Here is a 20,920-nt window from a genome sequence, read left to right as displayed (position 1 = left end):
GTATGCTGGTGGTAAGGGGGGGTGTGGGAAGGGGGGAAAATAGGGGAACCCGTGGCTGATATGTAGAACTGAATGGTATTGTAAAATAAAATAAAATTAAAAAAAAAGATCAGTTGTGGCCCAGCACTCAGGAAGTAGAGGCAGGCCGATCTCTGAGAGTTCGAGGCCAGCCTGGTCTACAAAGTGAGTTCCAGAACAGCCAAGGCTACACAGAGAAACCCTGTCTGAAAAAACAAAAAAATGAAAAAGACCAGTGGAGGCTGGTCTTAGTCTTCAAGTGATTCTCCTGCCTCATCCTGCTGAATGGCTGAGATGAGAAATGCATACTATTGTGTCCGTCATACCCATGATTCTCTTCTTTTTCTTCTCCTCCTCCTCCTCCTCTCTGCTTCTTGGGCCCCTCATCTTCAAGTGTATTTTTGAAAGACCCTAACCCTTCAGGCTTACACCCCCCAAGCCCCAGGAAATGAGAAACTAAAAATCTAGTTCCAAGGGCAAGCTGACTCAGCTATTGTTTAACTACCCCTGCCTCAATGTAACAATGTAAAAAGATTTCTGTTAAGAGATGTGCTCAACTGTGACTGGGATAGTTGCAAGTGTTCCAGGAAGGACCCCCATGACTTGTATGATACCCCCTTGAGGTTTCAAGAAAAATGTGCACACTGATGTGTAACTGTATTCCCCTCTGTGATCACTCTGTAACCAGACAATGATCTTATGAAATTAGCTTCTAGACATAAATCAATCGAAATGACATTATATGGAAATTGTAATCTTGTGGGTTTTGTGGGTTTTTCATTTAAAAAGCACTCATGGGGCTTCAGCAAGTTGCAGCTCTTGCTCTTAGGAGCAGAGTTTGCCCTTCTATATAGAAGCTTCAATAATAAATCCTCGTGCTGTTCATCAAAAAACAAAAAAAAGATTCATGTTATGGAAAGATCTGGGAGGATTTGGAGGAGAGGAATTAATATGATCAAAATACATTGTATGAAGCTCTCACAGAATGTAAAAATATACTTTGTTGGGTTTTTAAAAGAGATGTTAACTTATATTTTCAGTGTAACAATATTGTAGAACATTGGAGCTAAAATACAGGATACCAATTTTACAATTAGAGTTGTTATAACAGTTCACATTTTCATTAAAATTTGTTGATCAAATTACAGAGCCATGGTACTCTCAAAAGAACTTAAAGGAAATTGATGGAGACAACCAGATGTGGGTCAACATGGTCCCATGTGGATCAGAGATGGTGAATTTCTTATTCTGTCAACTGATTTAGTCAATTTTTTTACATTCTATGGTACTCTGTATTGATACTGAGAAAGGTGAATGGATGTACTGGATCCTTAACCATGCATCAAGGCCAGTCAATTAAGCCACATTTTCATCTGGGTTTTATTCATGAAGTAAATTAAAGATTCCAATGTTCTTACATATCACCTTCTTGAAGAACACAGTGGAAGTCTTTGAGGGAAAGTCACACTCCAGTTACGATCGCATCCCGTGGTATAACCTTTAGAACAATGGGTTTTGCTGGTTGAAGAAGTAGTTTTTTGTTTAATTTCATTGGTATCTGCAACAGTGGAAGAAAATATTGAGAATCAATGAGTGAACCAACAACAAACTGTAAAGAAATGTAAAAAACCTTCCAGGATGATGATGCTTTACAGATACATATAAGCTTTATTTAAGGTCATATGCTTTGACTACGTTATTCTCTAAGCTGTGTCAATTAGATGTTGAAAGCATGCTTCCATATTTGGATAAGGTAAAATATTTGCTGAGACTCTACTGTAGACAGGGCCTGAGATGAAGTCATGTTGGTTTATGTTATTTCTGTTCTGCGCTAAGAGTAAAACAGATGAATTTAATTTCTGTTTTGTTTTGTTTTTCTTTTTCAAGACAGGGTCTCACTCTGTAGCTGTGGCTATTCTGCAACTCACTCTGTGGACCAGACTGGACTTGAGCTCATAGAGATCCAACTGCTTCTGCTTCCTGAGTGCTGGTATTAAATGCATGTACCACTAAGCCCAGTGAGTTTAACATATTTGAGCCTGTTTCTTAGTTAATATGTCATAATGGATTATTTAAGTTCTGAAAAGTAATTTTTGTTTAGATGAAACTTGCAAGTTGAACACTGAGAGGGTGAATTTCACCTCTGTGAACAGCCCTCAGCTCCTAGATCATATGTCACCAGTATAGTTGATCCCATTCAGGTTGTCTTTGGGAGGACAGATATTTGCTTGCTTTTCCAGTATCTATTCTTGGCTTTTACAGATGGGTTGAATGAAGAATTTTGAGTCCTACAGTGTTTTTAATGATGTTTTAGGCTCATGCTACTCAGTGATGGAGGAGGAAAGCCTCCAACCAAGTAATCTTCTGGTCACAGGAGAGAGGGGATCAAAGTTGATATGGAGATAGAGAATTGTCAAATTTAAAATGAGTGGAACTTGCCAGATAATCTGTCACATGAGAGGTGTGCCAAGGCTCTCAAAATAGGAACTTTCCTTTGTCTATCAATACCTTACCCATGCTTATGATTTAAATGCTTTCATGATAAAGTACTAACCTAAATGAGGTTGTGTGTAGGTAAAGCCATACAACTGCCTTAAATCAGAAATCACAGAATAAACACTGTCATCCCTCTATTCATCCAGACATAAAACTAATTGTCACAGAGAAGACACATTCTAAATATATACATACCATAAATTTTAACCAACCCTTTGCATGAAACAAGAACAAGTTGTTCAGGAAAATGGAAATGCTTTCTCCAAATGTACCATCTACTTCTTTTAAAATTTAAGTAGTATATATGTGTTTTCCTTGAATGCATAAAAAGATGTGCATAAAGTATATACATAAGTGTTATCTATTAATTTTTAAATTAGCTCAGTATTTTTATGGAAGAATATTAGAATTATAAGGTATGCTTCAAAACATTTACCAATGACTTTCAATGCAGAAACTCTTCACAATAACGTTTTGGAGATTGTGGAAAGATTAATATGAAGTGATATAGAAAAGACAGGGATATCCTTCAATACTGAGAGAAAAAAAAACACAACTAAACTGGAGGCATTAGTTACAAAGTATTGGCACAGGTGATAGAAAAACAACCTCCAGTAGCCCAAAGTAGAGTATAAAGAAATGAGGAAATAAACCCAAGAGGAAGATTCATTGGGGAATGAACAAGAACTTGAAGTATAAGAACAGAATATGAAGTAAAGGTTATATGATTTATGGAAATATGACAGCTACCTCTTGTTGGTATATGACAAATCTAATCTCCAGTGGACATGACTGGAACTTCAATCACAATGCATGTAATCCTGTCATATTGGCCTACACTAACTCTTCATAATGCTACACTTGTTTTCTATATTGACCCAGAACCAAAGGCAACTCAGCTCTTGCCTGGATACAAATAACTCATTTGGTCATAAAACAAATTAGCAAACATCAAACACACAGATTTGTTTTTATACACAGAACCTTCAGTTGAAAAAAACTGTCTCCCATAAAACATTATTTACAGAGATAGTTTTCCCCTCACCTGTGTTTCTTTACAAGGTTGGAAGGAGAAGTTCTGCAGCACTTTAGTGAGAGCAAGTTTCAAGTTCATGAGAGCAAACCTCATGCCAATGCAGTTCCTGGGTCCATTACCAAAGGGAAGGTATACATAAGGATTGATGTTGCCCTTGTTCTCCTTGCTGAACCTGGAGACACAGAATAATGATAAGTCAACAAAGGGTGGAAACATAAGAGCTACATACATGTGTTTGCCTTTAGACATCTAAATAGTAACATACAGGTACTTTGGGAAAGGATCATTGAACTTCAGCATCCAGGTATTTGGCTGTAAGAAATTGTACACTAAAGGTCCTTTCCATCTCCCTTGCCTTGTAAGAGTTTCCAGATGGTAGGTAAGGCAACTGCTGTTTGACAGACTATTTATCCTCTGTGTTCCCTAGTGTAATTATGGTGTTATGGGATAGGGGTAACCAACCACTGTCTGGTTAGATTGCAGTTCCAATTTACAAAGGGAATTAATGCCTGGTACTGCAAATCTGGTCAAAATCTAATGGCTATGGAGGTCATAGGCTCTATGGCGAATATACTACTGTTGTTTTGCTAAGTAAACATCATATCAAACTGTCTGCCAAATACTTATGTTTACATACAAAAATTAGTGCTGCTCTCAGCCTTGATCAGAGAACTTTTGATTGCTGAGGGAGACAGTTAACGCTGAGACTCATAACTGATCAAATTGCTGAAAAACAGTGATGGAGGAGTGCTCAGCACTTAATGGGACATCAATATCATTCCCAACAAGGTTCAGAGAACATCTCAGAAGAGGGGGCAGATAACGTAAGAGCAAGGGAATGAAAGGGTGCTGTGAAACACTATGACCTGGACAGGACACAGCCATTGTACTCACACACTCCCAGAAGCTCTGGTTGCTTACACAAGACATTAACCATGTTGATACCCTGTGTCATGGATGGGGGAGGGAGATCATGAGGTGCTACCTCCCTGAAGAGCTATTGACAATCATTTTTGGAGTAGGGGGTAGTTTGTCTTCCATGATGTAGCTATTGGTGAGTTGTTCATTCTCCAGTAAATAACTCTTTACCTACTACACTTATGCAAGCAACCCTAATTAAACTCATGAGCCACAAGAAAATAGAAGATTTGAAAACAGGAGGAAGACTTGATGAGGACAATTAGGGAATCAACATTGTAGGATTGAGAAGAGACAGGGTAATGTGAGAAAAAATGGGATAGATCTCTAAACTCTAAAAGTCCATTCAGGATAATGCTGGGTTCATCTCTGAAAAGCATGTGCCAGTTAGACTGAAGGAAAATGGGTCCTGCCTCACACTTAAGTTGGTCATTTGCTACTTGAGGTAAAGGAAGAAAAACACTCTGTATTTAAATTCTCATATTTTCTTCCCTGTCTCTCATCCCCTTTCCTCTGTTTCCTTCCTTTTCTCTGCCATTCTCATCACAGAATGCAAATGGATGCAAAATCACATTTAGATCATCTTCCCATAAGACACATCATAGCATATACAGGCATACATGGTTCAGGGTGGGTTCACACTCCGGGTATTCTGGTACCTTTCAGGGCGGAATTCCTCAGGCTCTGGCCAGTACTCTGGGTCATGGTGAAGAGCATAAATTGGTACCATCACTAAGAATCCTTTGAGAATAAACACACCATCAATTTCAACATCTTGTTTACAGGCCCGATAAATTCTGTTAGCATTTGGGTATAATCTGAGGGTTTCACTCAACACCATGTCGAGGTACTCCATCTCCATCACTTTATCATAGGTGGGAGATTCCTGGGAAGAAAATAAAAAGATTTGTGCTGGGATTTTACATTAACTTTTAATAGGTCTGAATTGTACTGTTGAGTTTTCAGTAGCTCCAAAGCTCAATTCAGCATTGAAAAGATCCTATGCACTTACAATACATTTTATAAGTGCTTTAAATTATTTTATTTTATGTGTTTATGTTTTGCCCTCATGTGTGTTTTGAGCATCACATGAGTGCAGTACCTACAGAAGTCACAAGAGGGTTTCACATCCCTTGGAACTGGAATTATAGATGGCTGAGAACTACCATTTGGGGTTGGGAATCAAACCTGGATGGATCTTCTGAAAGAGAAGCCAGTGCCCTTAACCATTGAGCCATCTATCCAGCCTGTTACAAAGTGGTTAGAATAACTATTACTTGGGGTTTAAAGATGTCTCAAATTGTGAAGTGTCTACTACGCAAGTCTGAGTCAGATAAATATTATTCATAAAGTCAGGCACAGTGGCAAACATCTATAATCCCAGCATTGGGATGGGGGACACTGTGTAAAGGCCTGCCTGGTGATCATTGGGGAGACTGCCTAAAAAATTAATGTACTTGAGGTTCTGTGAGAAAGCCTGTCTTAAAACATAGTGGAGAGTGATTTAGAAAAATACCTAGTGTAGGTCTATGATGCACACACACACACACACACACACACACACACACACACACACACACCCACTAAGGGTAATCGATGTCTCCTTTTTCCTCCTCTTTAAAGCACCATCCATTTACCTTATTGGGCAGAGCCCCATCGATCTCCTCCTGCAGTGTCTTCTGGATATCAGGGTGAGTGGCCAGTAAATACAGGGCGAAAGAAATCGTGCTGCTGGTGGATTCATAGCCACCCAAAATAAAGATAATTGACTGGGCTGTAATCTCCATGTCAGATAGAGCTGAAAGTAAGAAAATATTTCAGGAAAACAGGTCAGGGAGGACCATCACAGAAGAGATGAGGAGAAAATCAAATGAGGCTCCTATTTCCCTAGAGATAAATATGTATAGCTGTTCAGTCTCCCTGGGGCTGTTATCACTCTCACATCCATGTGACACAGCCAGAGAAGGGGAAGATTGCTTCAGCCTGGATGTCCCCTGGTTTATGCTCTGGTCCTCATCATCATCAGTGGGCAACTTCACGACATGTAATTTATTCTGTTTTAAGATTTGCTTTTATTTTTATTTATGTGTACTTGTGCGTTACTAGAGGGGTCCCGTGTGTGTGTGTGTGTGTGTGTGTGTGTGTGTGTGTGTATGTGTGTGTGTGTGTGTGTGTGGGGTACCCACGGAGTCCAGAGGAGGGCATCTGATCACTTAGACATGGAGATTTAGAAACTTTTGAGCTTTCAGAGGTAGTTCTGGGAACTGAACTCCAGTCCTTTGCTAGAGCTTAAATTTCTTTTATGTGTGTGTGCTCGCACAGGTGTACAAGTGCCCACGGAGGGGCATTGGAGCCCATAGAGCTACAGTTACAGGCAGTTGTAAACATTTTCCATGAGTGTTGTGATTCTGTTGTTGGCAATTATTTTCTTTAAATTAGTTTAAGTGCTTGCTACTAAATTGAAATGACTATAAACCCACAATCAGTGGGCATTTTTAAAATTAATATCTATTTAGCAATCAAAATTAAGCTCAGTAGGTGGAAAGCTTGCCTAGCATGCTTGATGCCATGGGTTCAATCCCCAGGACTGTATAAACTAGGCATGATAGTATAGATGTTAAAAGGTAATTTTTAGACACTCCATGATGTGAGGTCAACCTGGGCTATATAAGATCCAACCTCAAAGGGATGAGGAGGTATACAAAAATTTGAAGTTAGCTGATCACATGAAAGGGTTTTAAGTAGACAAACTGGAGAAAATTTGAAACATATAATATATGATGACTTTAAAAAGCAAATATTGGTACCTAGAAGATCATATTGTTATATAAAAGCAATTGTATGTACTAGAAATAAGCAAATATATAAGAATGGAAAAATCCCTTTACATTAGCTACTGATGCACACACGTAGATTAAAGTCGGAAAATTAGAACCATGATAGTAATAATGGTTTTAAATTAAGATATAATCATATCTGTGAGGATCTAGAGATATCTCAATGGATAAGAACATGTGCTGCATAAGCATGAAGACCTGAGTTTGAATCCTCAGTCGCCATGTAAAAAGGCAAGTGTGCTAACACACACCTGTAACACTAACTCTGTGGGTCATAGGGACCTTCTGACTGCCAACCACCTCCAAGTCTAATAAGAGACACTGTGTGGAGGAAATAGGGCAGAGAGTGGTTGAGGAGGACACTTAGTGCCTTCCTCTGGTGTTCACACAGCCATGGGGTGTACACATGTGCACACATGCATATGCTACCTGAAGAAGGTAAAAATCTATAAGTGATTTTTGTGTGTAAAAAATGAAGAGAAACAGTGTGTTTGTACAAAGAGACTTTCCTCAGATGTCACTTATTCATCACACAAAGAAAAGTAAATCTTTAGCACAGATTAAGGTAGAGAACACATGTACAGCAGGGGCTCTAAGAAAACACCAGCACCATTTGGGTACATGCCTCCTGACTGGATGTTTGGAGTCAGATGTCTAGGCAGAGTTCCCAGTCAGTGTGCTGGGAAAGACCTAGGTAACACACAGAGACCACTGAAGATTCCACTGTGGCTAACTTTCATGTTTGGAACAAAGTTGTCCCCCTGTGCTTCTAGAAAATTCCCTGGAGAAAATATGCTTGTACTTCTTTGATTAACTCCACAGAGGCATTCTTCTGCTAGAAAACCTTCCCATACATTTTCTGAGTGGCCTGACCACTGCTTGAGAGCTTCCTTGTCCATAGTTCTGAGAGTCCTTGTTTACCTTTATGAGACTCTTTGTCTTTGCAATTGTTATGAGCATTCATCATCAGCTGATGAAAATCCACTCGGTGCTAGAAGCAGAAAGAGAAGTTGCAAAAACAGAAGATTAATGGTGAGGTCAGAAGTCAGAGGTGGATCAGCCATGCAGAAGCTTTGATTACTCAAGTTAGTGTTGCTGAAGTCATCACAGAACAAAAGTACCAGTGGCTAAACCAGGAAGCCATGCAGCTACCACATCAACCACATTTACAATAAAGTATAAGAGATACAAATTTAAACAATAGCCTTGATTTTTGAGAATGTTTTTGAAGGAGATGATAATAGTATTTTCCCCCTTTTAAATTATTTTTATGTATTCTTATAGAATTTCCTACATGTATACAATGAGATATGTTTCTATCCACCCCACCATTTCCTCCATTCCATCTCTTCTCTATCCCTTATAACATTTCTTCCTCAAACTTCATGACCTCTTCTTTTTTAATAACCCACTGAGTCCAGGTGGTGCTGCCCACATGTGTCTGGCTGTGGGGCCATCCACTGGTGCAAGGGAAATGTACTGGTGGCCACACCCTCCCTCTGCATCCATCAACTATCAGTAGTTCTTCAGTGAGGGGTTAGGGTTCGAGAAGTCCTCTCTAATCCATGCTGTAGATTTGGTGGCCTTGGTATTGTGTAGGTATTGTGCCTTGCCATTTTTTAAAATATCAGTCCAACAGACATCTTGTTTTCTTTCCTATTGCTAAGGGTTAATTCTTGTCTTATTTTCAATTGATTTTTCAAAACTCTAACTTATCCCCCCCCGAAATGTTATTATTCTCTCTATCTCTGTTTCTCTCTCTCAATCTAGCCTTCTGTATCTACCTTTAGTGATACATGAAGGGAAGTACACACGTCCCATTTTCACAGCCCAACACATTATTAAACCATGGACCTCTAAGGGGAGTACCACTTTTTACCTTCTGTTTAGAATCCAGGCGATTTTCCTTCATTCTGTCCATGAAATTTTTGAAAAATGCTATTGCATCCTTTGGGAATATGGAGACATTTAACTTCTCATATATTGGGGTGAGGAATGGAAAGAGTACTGGAAAGGATAGATAGAAAAATAAATTTTAGTGGAAAGGCAAGTTTCATTTAGAGAAATCATGAAGCAATTGAAAGAATAAGTCACCAAGTCTCCACCAGAAGCCATTCTCTCTGTGATCTTGTTCACACTGGGTCATTACATAATGCTCCTTCTGCACTTTGGAGTAGGCAAAGGAACACCTCTGACTCTTGGATTTAACTCTGTTCCTGTAGTTTGTGTGGATATAGAAAGTACAGACAGGGGCTGTTGTCATGGTTCAACAGCTAAAGAGTCCTGCAGACAAGCCTAACAACCTGAATTTGATCCCTTCATCTTATACTTTGGAAGGAGAGAACTAACTACTGTAAGCTATTCTCTCATTTCCACATGCCACAAAAACATCAAAGCAGGTGTTCCTGCTTTACAGTTGACATTGGTAATGGGCCGTGTGGAACATCAGTCAATGCAGACTCCTACGTAATTAAAGTGCTGAGAATAAATGACTACTGAGTGCTGGGCCCTGTATGGAGTATCTACACCAACACCCACACCACTCAAGGCTCAAGGGACATTATGAAAGAGGGTGTGGGAATAAAGTAAAATCCAGGGAATGGTGGTGTGAGATGCCATATCATGGACATGGCATGGCCCACTTGTAGAATGAATGAATCTTAAAAGGTCTTATTAATGAAAACAAACCCAGAGCCAGGTACTGGGGTGAATGCTGGAAGATCAGAGAAACAGAACAAGCCATGGCCTCACCTTGGCAGTTCCTCAGCTGATCTCTTTCCTCAAGCTGGAAGCCTCTGTGTCCTCATCCAAACGGATAACAGCTGAACTGCTGCTAAAAGTCTAAAAGATCACCAGGCTCTAGTTCCTAGTCCTCATGCCTTATATACATTTCTGCTTCCTGTCATCACTTCCTGGGCATGTGTCACCATGCCTGGTTGTTTCCAGTGTGGCTTTGAACTCACAGAGATCAAGACAGATCTCTGCCTCTGGAATGCTAGGATTAAAGGTGTGTGTGCCACAATTTTCTGGCCTCTACATCTAGTGGCTGTTCTGTTCTCTGACCAGATAAGTTTATTAGGGTGCACAATATATTGGGGAACACAATATCATCAAACCCACTCATTATCTGACTACCTGCATGAGATCACACCAATAATAATGGTCAGCATCCTGGGAGGAAGCACACATTGGACTCAAAAGGGAAGGGACATAAATTGGGAGGAAGATGTGTTGGGGTGTCTGAGGGAAGAGGGAGGTGAGAGTTAGGGGTAGGTATTATCAAGATAGATTGTATGCCTATATGATACTGTCAAAGGATAAATAAAAGAATTCTAAATCAAAGCCAGGACTGGTGGCATACGCATTACTCCCTGCACAGAGAAGATTGAGGTAAGGGGATCACTGTGAGTTTAAAATCAGCCTGGTCTACACAGCAACTTCCAGGCCAGCTATAGCAACACAGTCTGAAAGAAAAATGAAGTTTTAAAACAAAAGTAAGGGCTACATACATTTGAATACACTAAAAATATTCGATTGTGTCTTTAAGGGGGTGAATTATATACCAATAGAGTTGTTAGTTTTGGTAACTGTGGACGAGGAAGGCAGAACTGACTAACATGGCCACAGACAAGAGCAGTGGGTCAAAAGGCAGAAGAACCATCATGCATACCTACTGACATGGCTATTGGGTTAAAAAAATCGAATCTTATTAGCTTCCTGGCCTTTTCCACAAAAGGGTCCTTTGGGTTGTTGAGGGAATCAACATTCACACCAAATGACGTGCTTGTGATCACATCCATGCTGTAGGCCCCAAACACTCTGAGGAGAGAGACATGGGAATTTAACACATGCACCAAGAAGCCTGAAAATTTCATATTCTTGGGCAGGACAGGTGAAATCACCTCAGTGCCGACTAAGCATCTTTCCATCCTACCCTCCCCCTACCCCTGTGACCTTCGCATGACCATGTTTCTTTGCAACTGAATATTTTGTCATCTAGTGTCTAAAGGGAAGAAGGAGCAGGTGGACCATGTGGGACACACAGATTATGACCCTTCTGTCCCAGTTGCCCTTTCTCTCCCAGAACCACAGTACATGGATCACTACTTACTCTTTCATGGGGATAGGCTTGCCTTTCTCTGCCTCTCTTCTCAAATATTTTACCAAAATATCTCCATACTGTTCAACGATGGGGAACATCTAAGCACAAAACACAAAGGCATCCATAGTTAATTATGGGGACTCAAGTCTCATAAACGTTTCACCTAAAAGTCCTTTGAGTCACCTCTTTGAGTTTTCCACTAGTGAAGGCAGGAGACAGCAAGGCTCGAATTCTCTTCCACTCCTCATCCTTAGCCATGGTGATGGCTTTACACATAAACCCCAAAGGACCAAAATCCTAGAGTCCAAGAAATACAAATTTAGGTTTCTGTAAGTCCAGAATTATCCATGGTTGCAAAAGTGCTAAGTGGATACTGCTGTATAAAAATTAGTTACTGACTGTTTACTATGGATCAACCCTCATGCTAGATGCAAAAAAATGTTAGAATTTCCTCACAGTCCATAAATCAGGTGCTCACTGGGCTGCCTGTTGAGATTTCAAATCTCTATATTTCAGGATCCTTCTAAATGTAAGCCTCTCTGTGGTTGGAAAATTAGTTCCATTGTTTGAGAGAAGATGGGAACAAGATATAGCAGATTCTCCAGAGCTATGCAGATGGCAAGAGACTTGGGTACAGATGGAAAGTTATCTTTGCAGCAGACAAGTTCTGTAGTTCTATATTTACAACATTACCAATGTGAAACTTCCTTTTACCTTCCCTACTTCTTTTTTATACTATTGTAGAGTCTCCCAACACGCCCTTATATTAAAGTGCTCAGCACAACAGGAAGAAATGTAAGTGGCTTCCACTTGATGAAGGGCAGCTGCAAACTCGGCCTTCACCCAACTTCACCAAATGACCCAAGGCTGAATGACAGTCAGAGAGATGGTCGCAGGTAAAGGTGCTTGCTGCCTAGCCCATCAACTTGAGTTCAATCCCCAGGACCCACAAGGTAGAAAGAGAAAACCAATAGGTTTTCCCAGATAGATCAGTGGGATAGGCATGGTTTAAAAAAGAGAGAAAACATTGAACTAAGTATCATACCTAGTACAAAATTAACATAAATAACGCCATATGTTCAAGAGCAAATCTCAAAAGTGTGTAATTTGTATTCAAGCAAACCCACACAGGAGGATCAGGTAAATAGTCATCAGACTTGACACTGACCCCACAATCCATGGAGAAGGAAAATGGATACACAAGGTAAAGAGAAGAAGACAGGTTGAACAAGGCAGCTAATGGGCTCACAAGAGGGAATTGCCTGATCAAGGAGCAGCTCTGTATTCTCAGTGTTTGTCACCACACAAATCTAGACCTGTGGTTAAGTGTACTTCACCACACAGACATGAGAAAGGTCCTGTGAGACAGGAAATGTAAACACAATCTAGATGACAACAGTGTTCATCTGCAACTAGATTACAATAATATAGTATATTTACACTTCCTATTAGCAAAATGAATGCCCAGACCCTGCTTATATGTTATTGTGGAAGCCACTGTGAATCTATATTTATTTCATTTTTTAAATTTATTAAGTAGCCAGGAGGTGGCGGTGAATGCCCTTAATCCCAGCACTCAAGAGGCAGAGGCAGACAAATCTCTGTGATTTCAAGGACAACCTCGTATATAGAGTGAGTTCTAGGATAGCCAGGACATATTAGAAACCCTGTCTTGAAATATTCAAAATAAAAAATAAAAACAAATACCCAGTATAGCTGGGTGGTGCTGGCACATGCCTTTAATCCTATAATTTGGGAGGCAGAAGCCGGTAGATCTCTGAGTATGGGCAAGCCTGGTCTATAGAGTGAGTTCTCTAAAAAATCAAACCCATCAACCAAAATAAATTCAATAAGTAAAATGTAAAGTTGTATATTAGTAAATGAGGGAAGCTGGAGATATGGCACAACAGTTAAGGGCACTTGCTGCTCTTCTGGAGGAGCCAGGTTCAGTTCCCAGAATCTATGTCAGTCCACTCACAACTGCCTAGGACACCAGCTCCAGGGCATCTTGCATGCTCTTCTGGCCTTTGCCAAAACCTGCACACATATGTCATTCACTCATATAAACACACATATATAGACATAAATACAAATAACAAACATAAATCAACTTTTTAAATTAAAACAAAGTTACCTACCTGTCTGTTTGTGAAGACAGAATAGCATTCTTTCACTAGTACATTCTTGATCATCTCTGTGTCTGTGATAGCTAACACAGGTGTATGACCATCAAAAAACCTGTGTGGGGAAAACAGCTGATTAACCCAAGCCAGGTTCTGAAGCCAGAACCCCAAATCCAGACTTTGATTCTCATGTTATGGGACCCTCACTCTGGTTATACAACATTGTCACAGGAGGTCCCAGTCCAACTTAGGGAGTCTGACCACAGATCCAGTGGAGTCTTTGTAAAGTGATAGGTAATGTCAATCAGGACACTACGAGTCACTTAAATACAAAAAAACTTTGTAGTGGGAATCTAGTAGAGTCATTGCATCTAGAATAAACACTAGAATGAAAAAGTTGCTTTTCACTCTATTTTCGGCAATGACAGAATGTATTAGTTGTTTGTTGAAGGTACCTAGACCTTGAAGAAATCATAATAGAGAACAGTGACTATTTTCTATGATTTGTAGGGTTGTTTTTTTGAAGGGGTTTTCCCTCTGTTGCATGACTTTAGTCACGAGACTATCCAGGCATTCTTGGAGGTCTTGAATTATTGGGTACTACAAACAGTGCACAGTAAGGACTGAAGTATCTGGGGTGTGATGACTTCCTTCAGAGAACATCTAGAATAGATTAAAGGACTTTGGTATAAGAATCTCACTGTATCCCAAACACAACCTTTTAGCACAGCTTTAGTTACAGGAAAACCCCACCAGATATCCTCATACAGAAAAAGAAGCCAATTAAAAGTTAGAGCAAAGCAGGGTCATAATAAAGAAAAAATGTTGTAGGTACAATGACTACTAAAAGAAATAATAGTTTTCTCACAGCTGCAAAGTAACCAAGGACAGCACCTCCAGACAGAGGTGCATCAATCCTGAGTCTGCTCCTGTGTAGCCTGAAAACCCGAACCCCCACTTGCTTTACCCCTTTGCTTTACTCCCTATAAATACCCTTCCCGATTGCTCCTCGGGATCCATCCTGCTGTGCTGCTGTGTCAGATGACTGGACAGTCACTAGTTAACTTGTAACACTACAAAGACTCTTTGCTTTGGCATTAGATTCAGTCTCTTGGTGTATTTTGGAGTTACCCTAGGTTCAACATTTGAAGGTTCCACCAAGATTCCCAATCCCACCACTACCACTCTCCATTGAGTCTTATGGTGCCTATTATCTGGTAACATCAAATTTGTTTTACAAGCTTTTTTGGTTTCTGTTTCTGGCTATTTATGGCAGTAGGAGCTCTGTCTGTGAAGCCCGCATAAGATCTATGGTGGATTCAGTGGCAGGTCGTGGGTTGGGGTCCTGACACACGTCCCAGGGCTCCTCTGAGGGGTAAGGAGACCCGTCTGAAGGGAAGATGATTTCCCTGGTTTTTCTGGAGAGGCTAAGCAGGTGGCAACTTCAAGCTGAGAGTCCACTGACTCATTTAGAGATCTATGCATGACTGTCTGTCTTGTCTGTCATTGTCTGAGTGTTTGTTGCTGTGTTTATGCCCTTGTTTGATGGTTGGTGCAAATTGAATACCCTAAGAACATGGGTCAAACTAATAGTCACCCTACTCCATTAAGTCTGTTTTAACAACTTGAAGGATTTCAGGGACCATGGACACAGTGTTGGGTTAGAAGATCTGAAACCTGTGAACCTGGGGAACCTGTGTGAGCAGAAATGGCATGCCATTTACACTACCTGGCCACAAGAGGGCACTTTTCATTTATCTATTATAGGAAAGACCAAGGATGTCATTCAGAAAGAACATCATGACCAGCTTCCATACATTTCCATGTGGGAAGATGTGGTCTACTACCTCCACCCTGGCTTATGTCCCTGGTTTCAACTCAGCCACCAATAGAGTTGCAGATTTTTACACTGAGAAAGGAGGGCCAACCCAAGAAAGCTACCCCTGCTGCTCCCCTCCCCACTGTCTTGTAAGGTAGAATGGAGGAAGAGTTCTTCCTCACACCTCTGCCCTATCCCTAGCTCCTTCCCTTCTGAATCCTCCACAGGTTCCCTATTTCTCCAGGGAGAAGCTGATGGAATGTCTCAGCCTGTGGTCTTGCAGGTGGCCAGCCCCCCTACACCTATAGATGTGCCCCCTTTTAAGACTCCTCAGGACCTCAGCCAGAGTCCACTGCCTTACCTCTTCAGGTGCTCAGGCCTTGGGACAAACAGTGAATTGAGATTGATCAATACTGTCTCTTTGCAATGGTTGATCTATGCAAATGGAAAAACTAACACCCCCTTTTCTCAGAAAACCGAAAGGGCTTATTAACCTGTTAGATTCAGTGATATTTACACACTTCCCAACCTGGGATGATTGCCAGCAGATATTGCAGATTTTGTTCACAACAGAGGAGAGGGGTCTAATTGTGGTAGAAGCTGGGAGGTCAGTTTTCAGTCTGAAGGCCTCCATACCACTGACCAGTCTATGATCAATGCAGGGTTAACATTGACCAGTATTGAATGGAATTTCAATATATCTGAAGGTAGGGAGACTCTTAAAATCCATTGCCAGACTCTAACAGGGGTCCCCCAGGCCACAGAGTGGCGACCCACTAATTTGGCCAAAATTAATAGCATATCAAAGGAACCAACCGAATCCCAATAGCCTTTTTAGAGCAGCAAGTGGAGGCATTCATGACCTGATCTCCAATGGATCCTGAGGCAGCAAATAGCAAATTGGCTGTGATCCTTGCCCTTGTTAATCAGGCCACCCCAGTCATTATAAAGAATCTGCAGAAAGTTGATAATCTAGCAGGGAAATCTTTATCTGAACTGCTAGAGGTGGCATCTAAGGTGTACAACAACAGAGACCCCAGAGGAAAAACAGGCCAGGTCAAGGGCTGAAGAAAATGAATGGGGGGTGGGGCTGGGGACAGAATAAAGGCTTCAGAGAATGAAAGGCAGAGACAGCTGAAGCAATAGGTGATCACATGACATGGCATGCCTATTCTTAGCAGTCATGGTTTCAGACCCAGAGGAAAGATAGAAGCAACTATGATGCCTTGGTGGGAACCAAGATAATCCTTCCTGCCAGAGAGATATGCCCCCTGTGCAGAGAGACCAATGTGCCTACTCTAAAGAAATGAACTATTGGGCAAGGAATTTCCCCTATAAAGAAGGACATAAAAAGCTGCCTCCCCAGGTGATAACAACAAAACATGAGGAGAAGGGGATGGGGTTTGAGTCCCCACCCCAAACCTAGGGTAATATTAAAATTGGAGGGGAGGCCTGTCCAATTCATGGTGGATACACACACACAGCATTCAGCTCTGACAGAAACTGTGGGCCCTATAACCAAGAAAAAGGTATGGGTACAGCGAGCCACTGGCATGAACCAATACCCATGGACTACCCAAAGACAGTTAGATCTTGGCTTGTGCTGGGTATCCCATTCTTTTCTGGTCATGCCTGACTCTCCATACCCCCTTCTAGGAAGAGACTTGATAACCAAAATTGGAGCTCAAACCACATTTGAACAGGATGGGGTGGCAGTGACAGACTTAAAAGGAAAATCAAAATAAGTCCTGACAGTACAATTGGAAGATGAATATGAACAGCCATCCCCATGCCATGAATTGGTTCCCTTGGCTGAAATTATACCCCGAGGCATTTGTGGAGACAGGGGGGCGTGGACTGGCTCAACACTGACCCCCCATCTTGGTGGAATTCAAACTGTGGGCTCCCAAGGTATGGGTCTATCAATATCCCATGTCAGCAGCAGTATGGATGGGTATCTCCCCTCACATCCATTGCCTGCTTGACCAAAAGATTTTAAAACCTTGTCAGTCATCCTGGAGCACCCCCCTACTCCTGATCATGAAGTCAAACTCTGATGACTACTGCCCAGTTCAGGACTTGAGAAAGGTTAATAAATGTGTCATTGACATTCACCCCACTGTCCCGAATCTGTATAATCTTCTGAGTTCATTGTCACATAGTCTATAAAGGTATCCTGTCCTAGATTTAAGAATGCTTTCTTCAGCTGTCACTGTCCCCCCAGAGCCAGGTTTACTTTGCCTTTGAATGGCATGACCCTGGAAAAGGATTCAGCTGGCAGCAGATTTAGACTCGGCTGCCCCAGAGGTTCAAGAAATCACCCACTATATTTGATGAGGCCCTCCATGAAGACCTGGATGCCTACCAGACTGAGCATCCCAGAATTCTTCTCCTACAGTTTGCGGATGATATCCTAATTGCAGCTGCCACCAAAGAGAACTGCAACGTAGGGACAAGGGACTTGCTTCAGACTCTAGGAACTCTGGGGTATTGGGTTTCAACCCAAAAGACACAGATCTGTTGAGAAAAAGTGACATATCTAGGCTATATTCTCAAAGGAAGGCAACACTGGCTGTCAGAAGCTCACAGAGACTGTGTTAAAGATGCCCACCCCAAATGTCAGAAGGCAGGTTATAGAATTCCTCGGTTTTCTGATGCCTATGGATTCCAGGATTTGCTGAGATGGTAAAACCCCTGTGTGAGGCCTCTCAGCACACCAGACCTTTGAGTGGATGGCCAAACAGAAGACTTCTACACTGGTCAAGGCAGTTTTGTTGTCAGCTCCAACACTTGGGCTTCCAGACATCACAAAGCCCTTCTGCCTATATGTAGATGAAAACAAAGGAGTAGCAAAGGGAGTCCTAACCCAGATGCTTGTGGCCTCAGCATGGCCCTCATGCCTGAGCATCACAGTGGCCTTTCCTTTGCTTGTCAAGTTGCTGACAAGCTCTCTATGTGGTAGGAACTAACTGTGACAGTGCCTCATGCTGCAGAAGGGGTCCTAAAGCAACCTCCCACACACAGGTTTAGCAATGACTCACTACCCGACCCTCCTCCTCAACCCCCATGCATATGCTTTGCCTCATCAACGGCCCTAAATCTGGCTATCGTTGTTCCTGACCTAGATCTGGAACAACTAATTAATGACTGCTCTGAGATACTCAGACAAGTTCATGAGACATTGTCAGCCAACGTCTGATGCTAAGCTTACTTGGCACACCAATGGGAGCAGTTTCCCCAAAGGTGGAAAAAGGTATGCGGGTGCTGCAGTGGTCATTGAAGGAGAGGATATTTGAGCTGAGGCTCTGCCCCCAGGGACATCAGCACAGAAGACAGAACTGATTGCGTTAACCAAGGACTGACAACTAGCCAAAAATAAAAAAAAAACTCAATGTATTTACAGACAGACACTATGCCTTTGCTACAGCACATATACATGGTGCTATATGGGGACTTTTAACAGCTGATGGGAAGAGTATCAAAAATAAACAAGAAATTCTAAACCTTCTGCAAGCTCCTGGAAAAGCTAGCTATCATTCACTGCCCATGAAATCAAAAGGGAGACTCCCTGGTTGCCTGGGAAGCCAGCAGGAATACAGGCCTACTAAAGCAGTGGAAGAGGGGGCAGCCTCTGTATTAACCCTAAAGTTGCCATACAGGGGCCCCCATGAAATAACTGATAACCTGGCATATATTGCAGAAGATCTGGCCATCAATCACAGCTTACCACATGTCTGGCAGCCCCAGAAGCTAGACGGATGGTGTCTGACAGGAAGTAGGAAACTAATCCTGTGTGTTAAAATGGCAACAGACTTACAAAGCCATATTCACTGAGCTACCCCCCTGGGTCCCAAAATCCCTGAAGAATTGCTCAGATGAAGAATGCTCATCATTCAGTCTCTGAGACAAGGTGGAGCACATAGCCTCTAGATTCTTGGCCTGCTGACTAAATGATCCCAAACCCACCAAAGGACAGCACTGTGTGCAACTGAGAGGAGACCACCCAAGGTCTCATTGGGAGACTGACTTCACTTAGGTAAAGTCAGGAAAATTTGGCGACAAATATCTATTAGTTTTTATTGATACCTTTCAGGATGGGTAGAAGCCTTTCACACCAAGCACAAGATGGCCCAGATGGTGGTGAAAAAACTACTGAAGAACATTATCCCCAGGTAAGGAACACCTGTATTGCTAGGCTCAGACAATGGGAAGTGCATTTGCTGCTCGAGTAACTCAACACTTAGCCAAGGTTTGGGGAATATCATTGTGCTTATAGGTCCCAATGTTCTGGACAAGTGGAGTGTATGAATCAGATGTTAAAAGAGGTTCTTACCAAATTAACCATGGAGACTGGTGGAGACTGGGTGGCTCTCCTTCCTTTCTCTCTGTATCAAGTCTGAAACTCTTTATATACACTCAGGTTGACCCCCTCCCATACTCCTCAATTTACAGTCAGAACTGCTCACTGAATTCAATGATGTTAACTTGCATCAGCCTCAGTATTCAAGTATATCTGGCCAAGATTATGGGAGGTGTATGAAAAAGACCCTCTACCCACACTACGCCACTTCCAGCCTGGAGATTGGGTCTTTGTCCACAGACCTCAACACAGGACACTAGAACCTTGCTGGAAGGGATCCTTTCATTATGATTCTGATCACCCCCACCGTCATCAAGGTTAATGGAATTGCCACTTGGACCCACCACTCCTAAGCCCATGCAGCTGATCCAGAGTTGACTGAGCTCCTGAGACAAGCATGAGGAAACACCAAACACTGCCAGAACTGGACTGCAAAACTTAACCCCAACAACTCACTGAGACTTAAACTGAAGGTCATATCTCCCGATGGCCAGGGTGATGCCTGCCTTGTTCCTTACTCTTCTGACATCAGACAGGGCAAAACAGTAGCCCATATCAACCCCTAAATCTCACAAGGAAGCTTTTAGACACTGATGGGAATCTGGAAAGCAGGTCTCTAAACTCTCCCCACTAAAGATCTGGTTCCCTGACATTGACTTTGACCTTTGTGGGATAATAGGCCCTGACTAAAAAGTTAAAGCATGAGATATTGCATGGTCAGCTGATTGTCTAAGAAGGGCACATTTTTGTCTTCTCAGGTTGGAAACAATCAAGGGCTGACAAAGATGAGGGCGTATCTGACTACTACTGTGTGGTTTGTGGTTTTGAGTTCACTGGGCACATATGGTGGAAGCCCCTGGTTACAAGCAACCTCATCACATTCCACCAAAGCCCAAAAGTGTCCTAAATGATCCCACAGTCCTATACCCATGTGACATAGTCCACCTAGAACCTGTCACCCACTCTAGGAACCCTGTAACAATAACCTTCACAGAACAAGGTAAAAAGACTAAGGATTGGGATATGGGTGAAACACGGGGCATTAGGCTATATGAGTTTGGATATGATCCAGGGGTCCTATCTACTCTTTTTCTAAAAGACTTAGTACCTACTCTTGCAGGAGGGTAGGGGGATCCTTAAAGGATAGGGCCCAATAGAGAGCTGGCTCCACCTGAACCAGCTCTTCCCCCAGGGAAAACACAAGCTGGTCC

At 41.9% G+C, this 20,920-nt stretch overlaps 1 protein-coding gene across 9 annotated transcripts in view; it reads right to left on the bottom strand.

Moving 5' to 3' along the window:
- Positions 1-1,129: 1,129 nt before the first annotated feature.
- Positions 1,130-20,920, bottom strand: part of LOC102916524 (cytochrome P450 3A11-like) — a 229,252-nt gene continuing 209,461 nt past the window's right edge. For 6 of the 9 annotated variants that reach the window (XM_076560314.1, XM_042267709.2, XM_076560311.1 and 3 more), the window contains 10 exons: positions 13,546-13,645; positions 11,591-11,704; positions 11,417-11,505; positions 10,976-11,124; positions 9,185-9,312; positions 8,227-8,296; positions 6,106-6,266; positions 5,128-5,354; positions 3,560-3,722; positions 1,130-1,576 (listed from right to left, as the gene is read on the bottom strand). In XM_076560314.1, the coding sequence (XP_076416429.1) occupies positions 1,481-1,576; positions 3,560-3,722; positions 5,128-5,354; positions 6,106-6,266; positions 8,227-8,296; positions 9,185-9,312; positions 10,976-11,124; positions 11,417-11,505; positions 11,591-11,704; positions 13,546-13,599 (1,251 nt within the window). In that variant the 5' untranslated portion in view covers positions 13,600-13,645 and the 3' untranslated portion in view covers positions 1,130-1,480. Of the gene's footprint in view, positions 1,577-3,559; positions 3,723-5,127; positions 5,355-6,105; positions 6,267-8,226; positions 8,297-9,184; positions 9,313-9,399; positions 9,522-10,975; positions 11,125-11,416; positions 11,506-11,590; positions 11,705-13,545; positions 13,646-20,920 lie in introns of all 9 variants that reach the window. The other 3 variants (XM_076560309.1, XM_076560310.1, XM_042267713.2) reach the window with 2 other exon arrangements.

Source organism: Peromyscus maniculatus, chromosome 23 (genome assembly GCF_049852395.1).
Source record: "Peromyscus maniculatus bairdii isolate BWxNUB_F1_BW_parent chromosome 23, HU_Pman_BW_mat_3.1, whole genome shotgun sequence".
NCBI lineage: Eukaryota > Metazoa > Chordata > Mammalia > Rodentia > Cricetidae > Peromyscus > Peromyscus maniculatus.
This window is presented reverse-complemented; position numbering and strand designations above follow the sequence as displayed.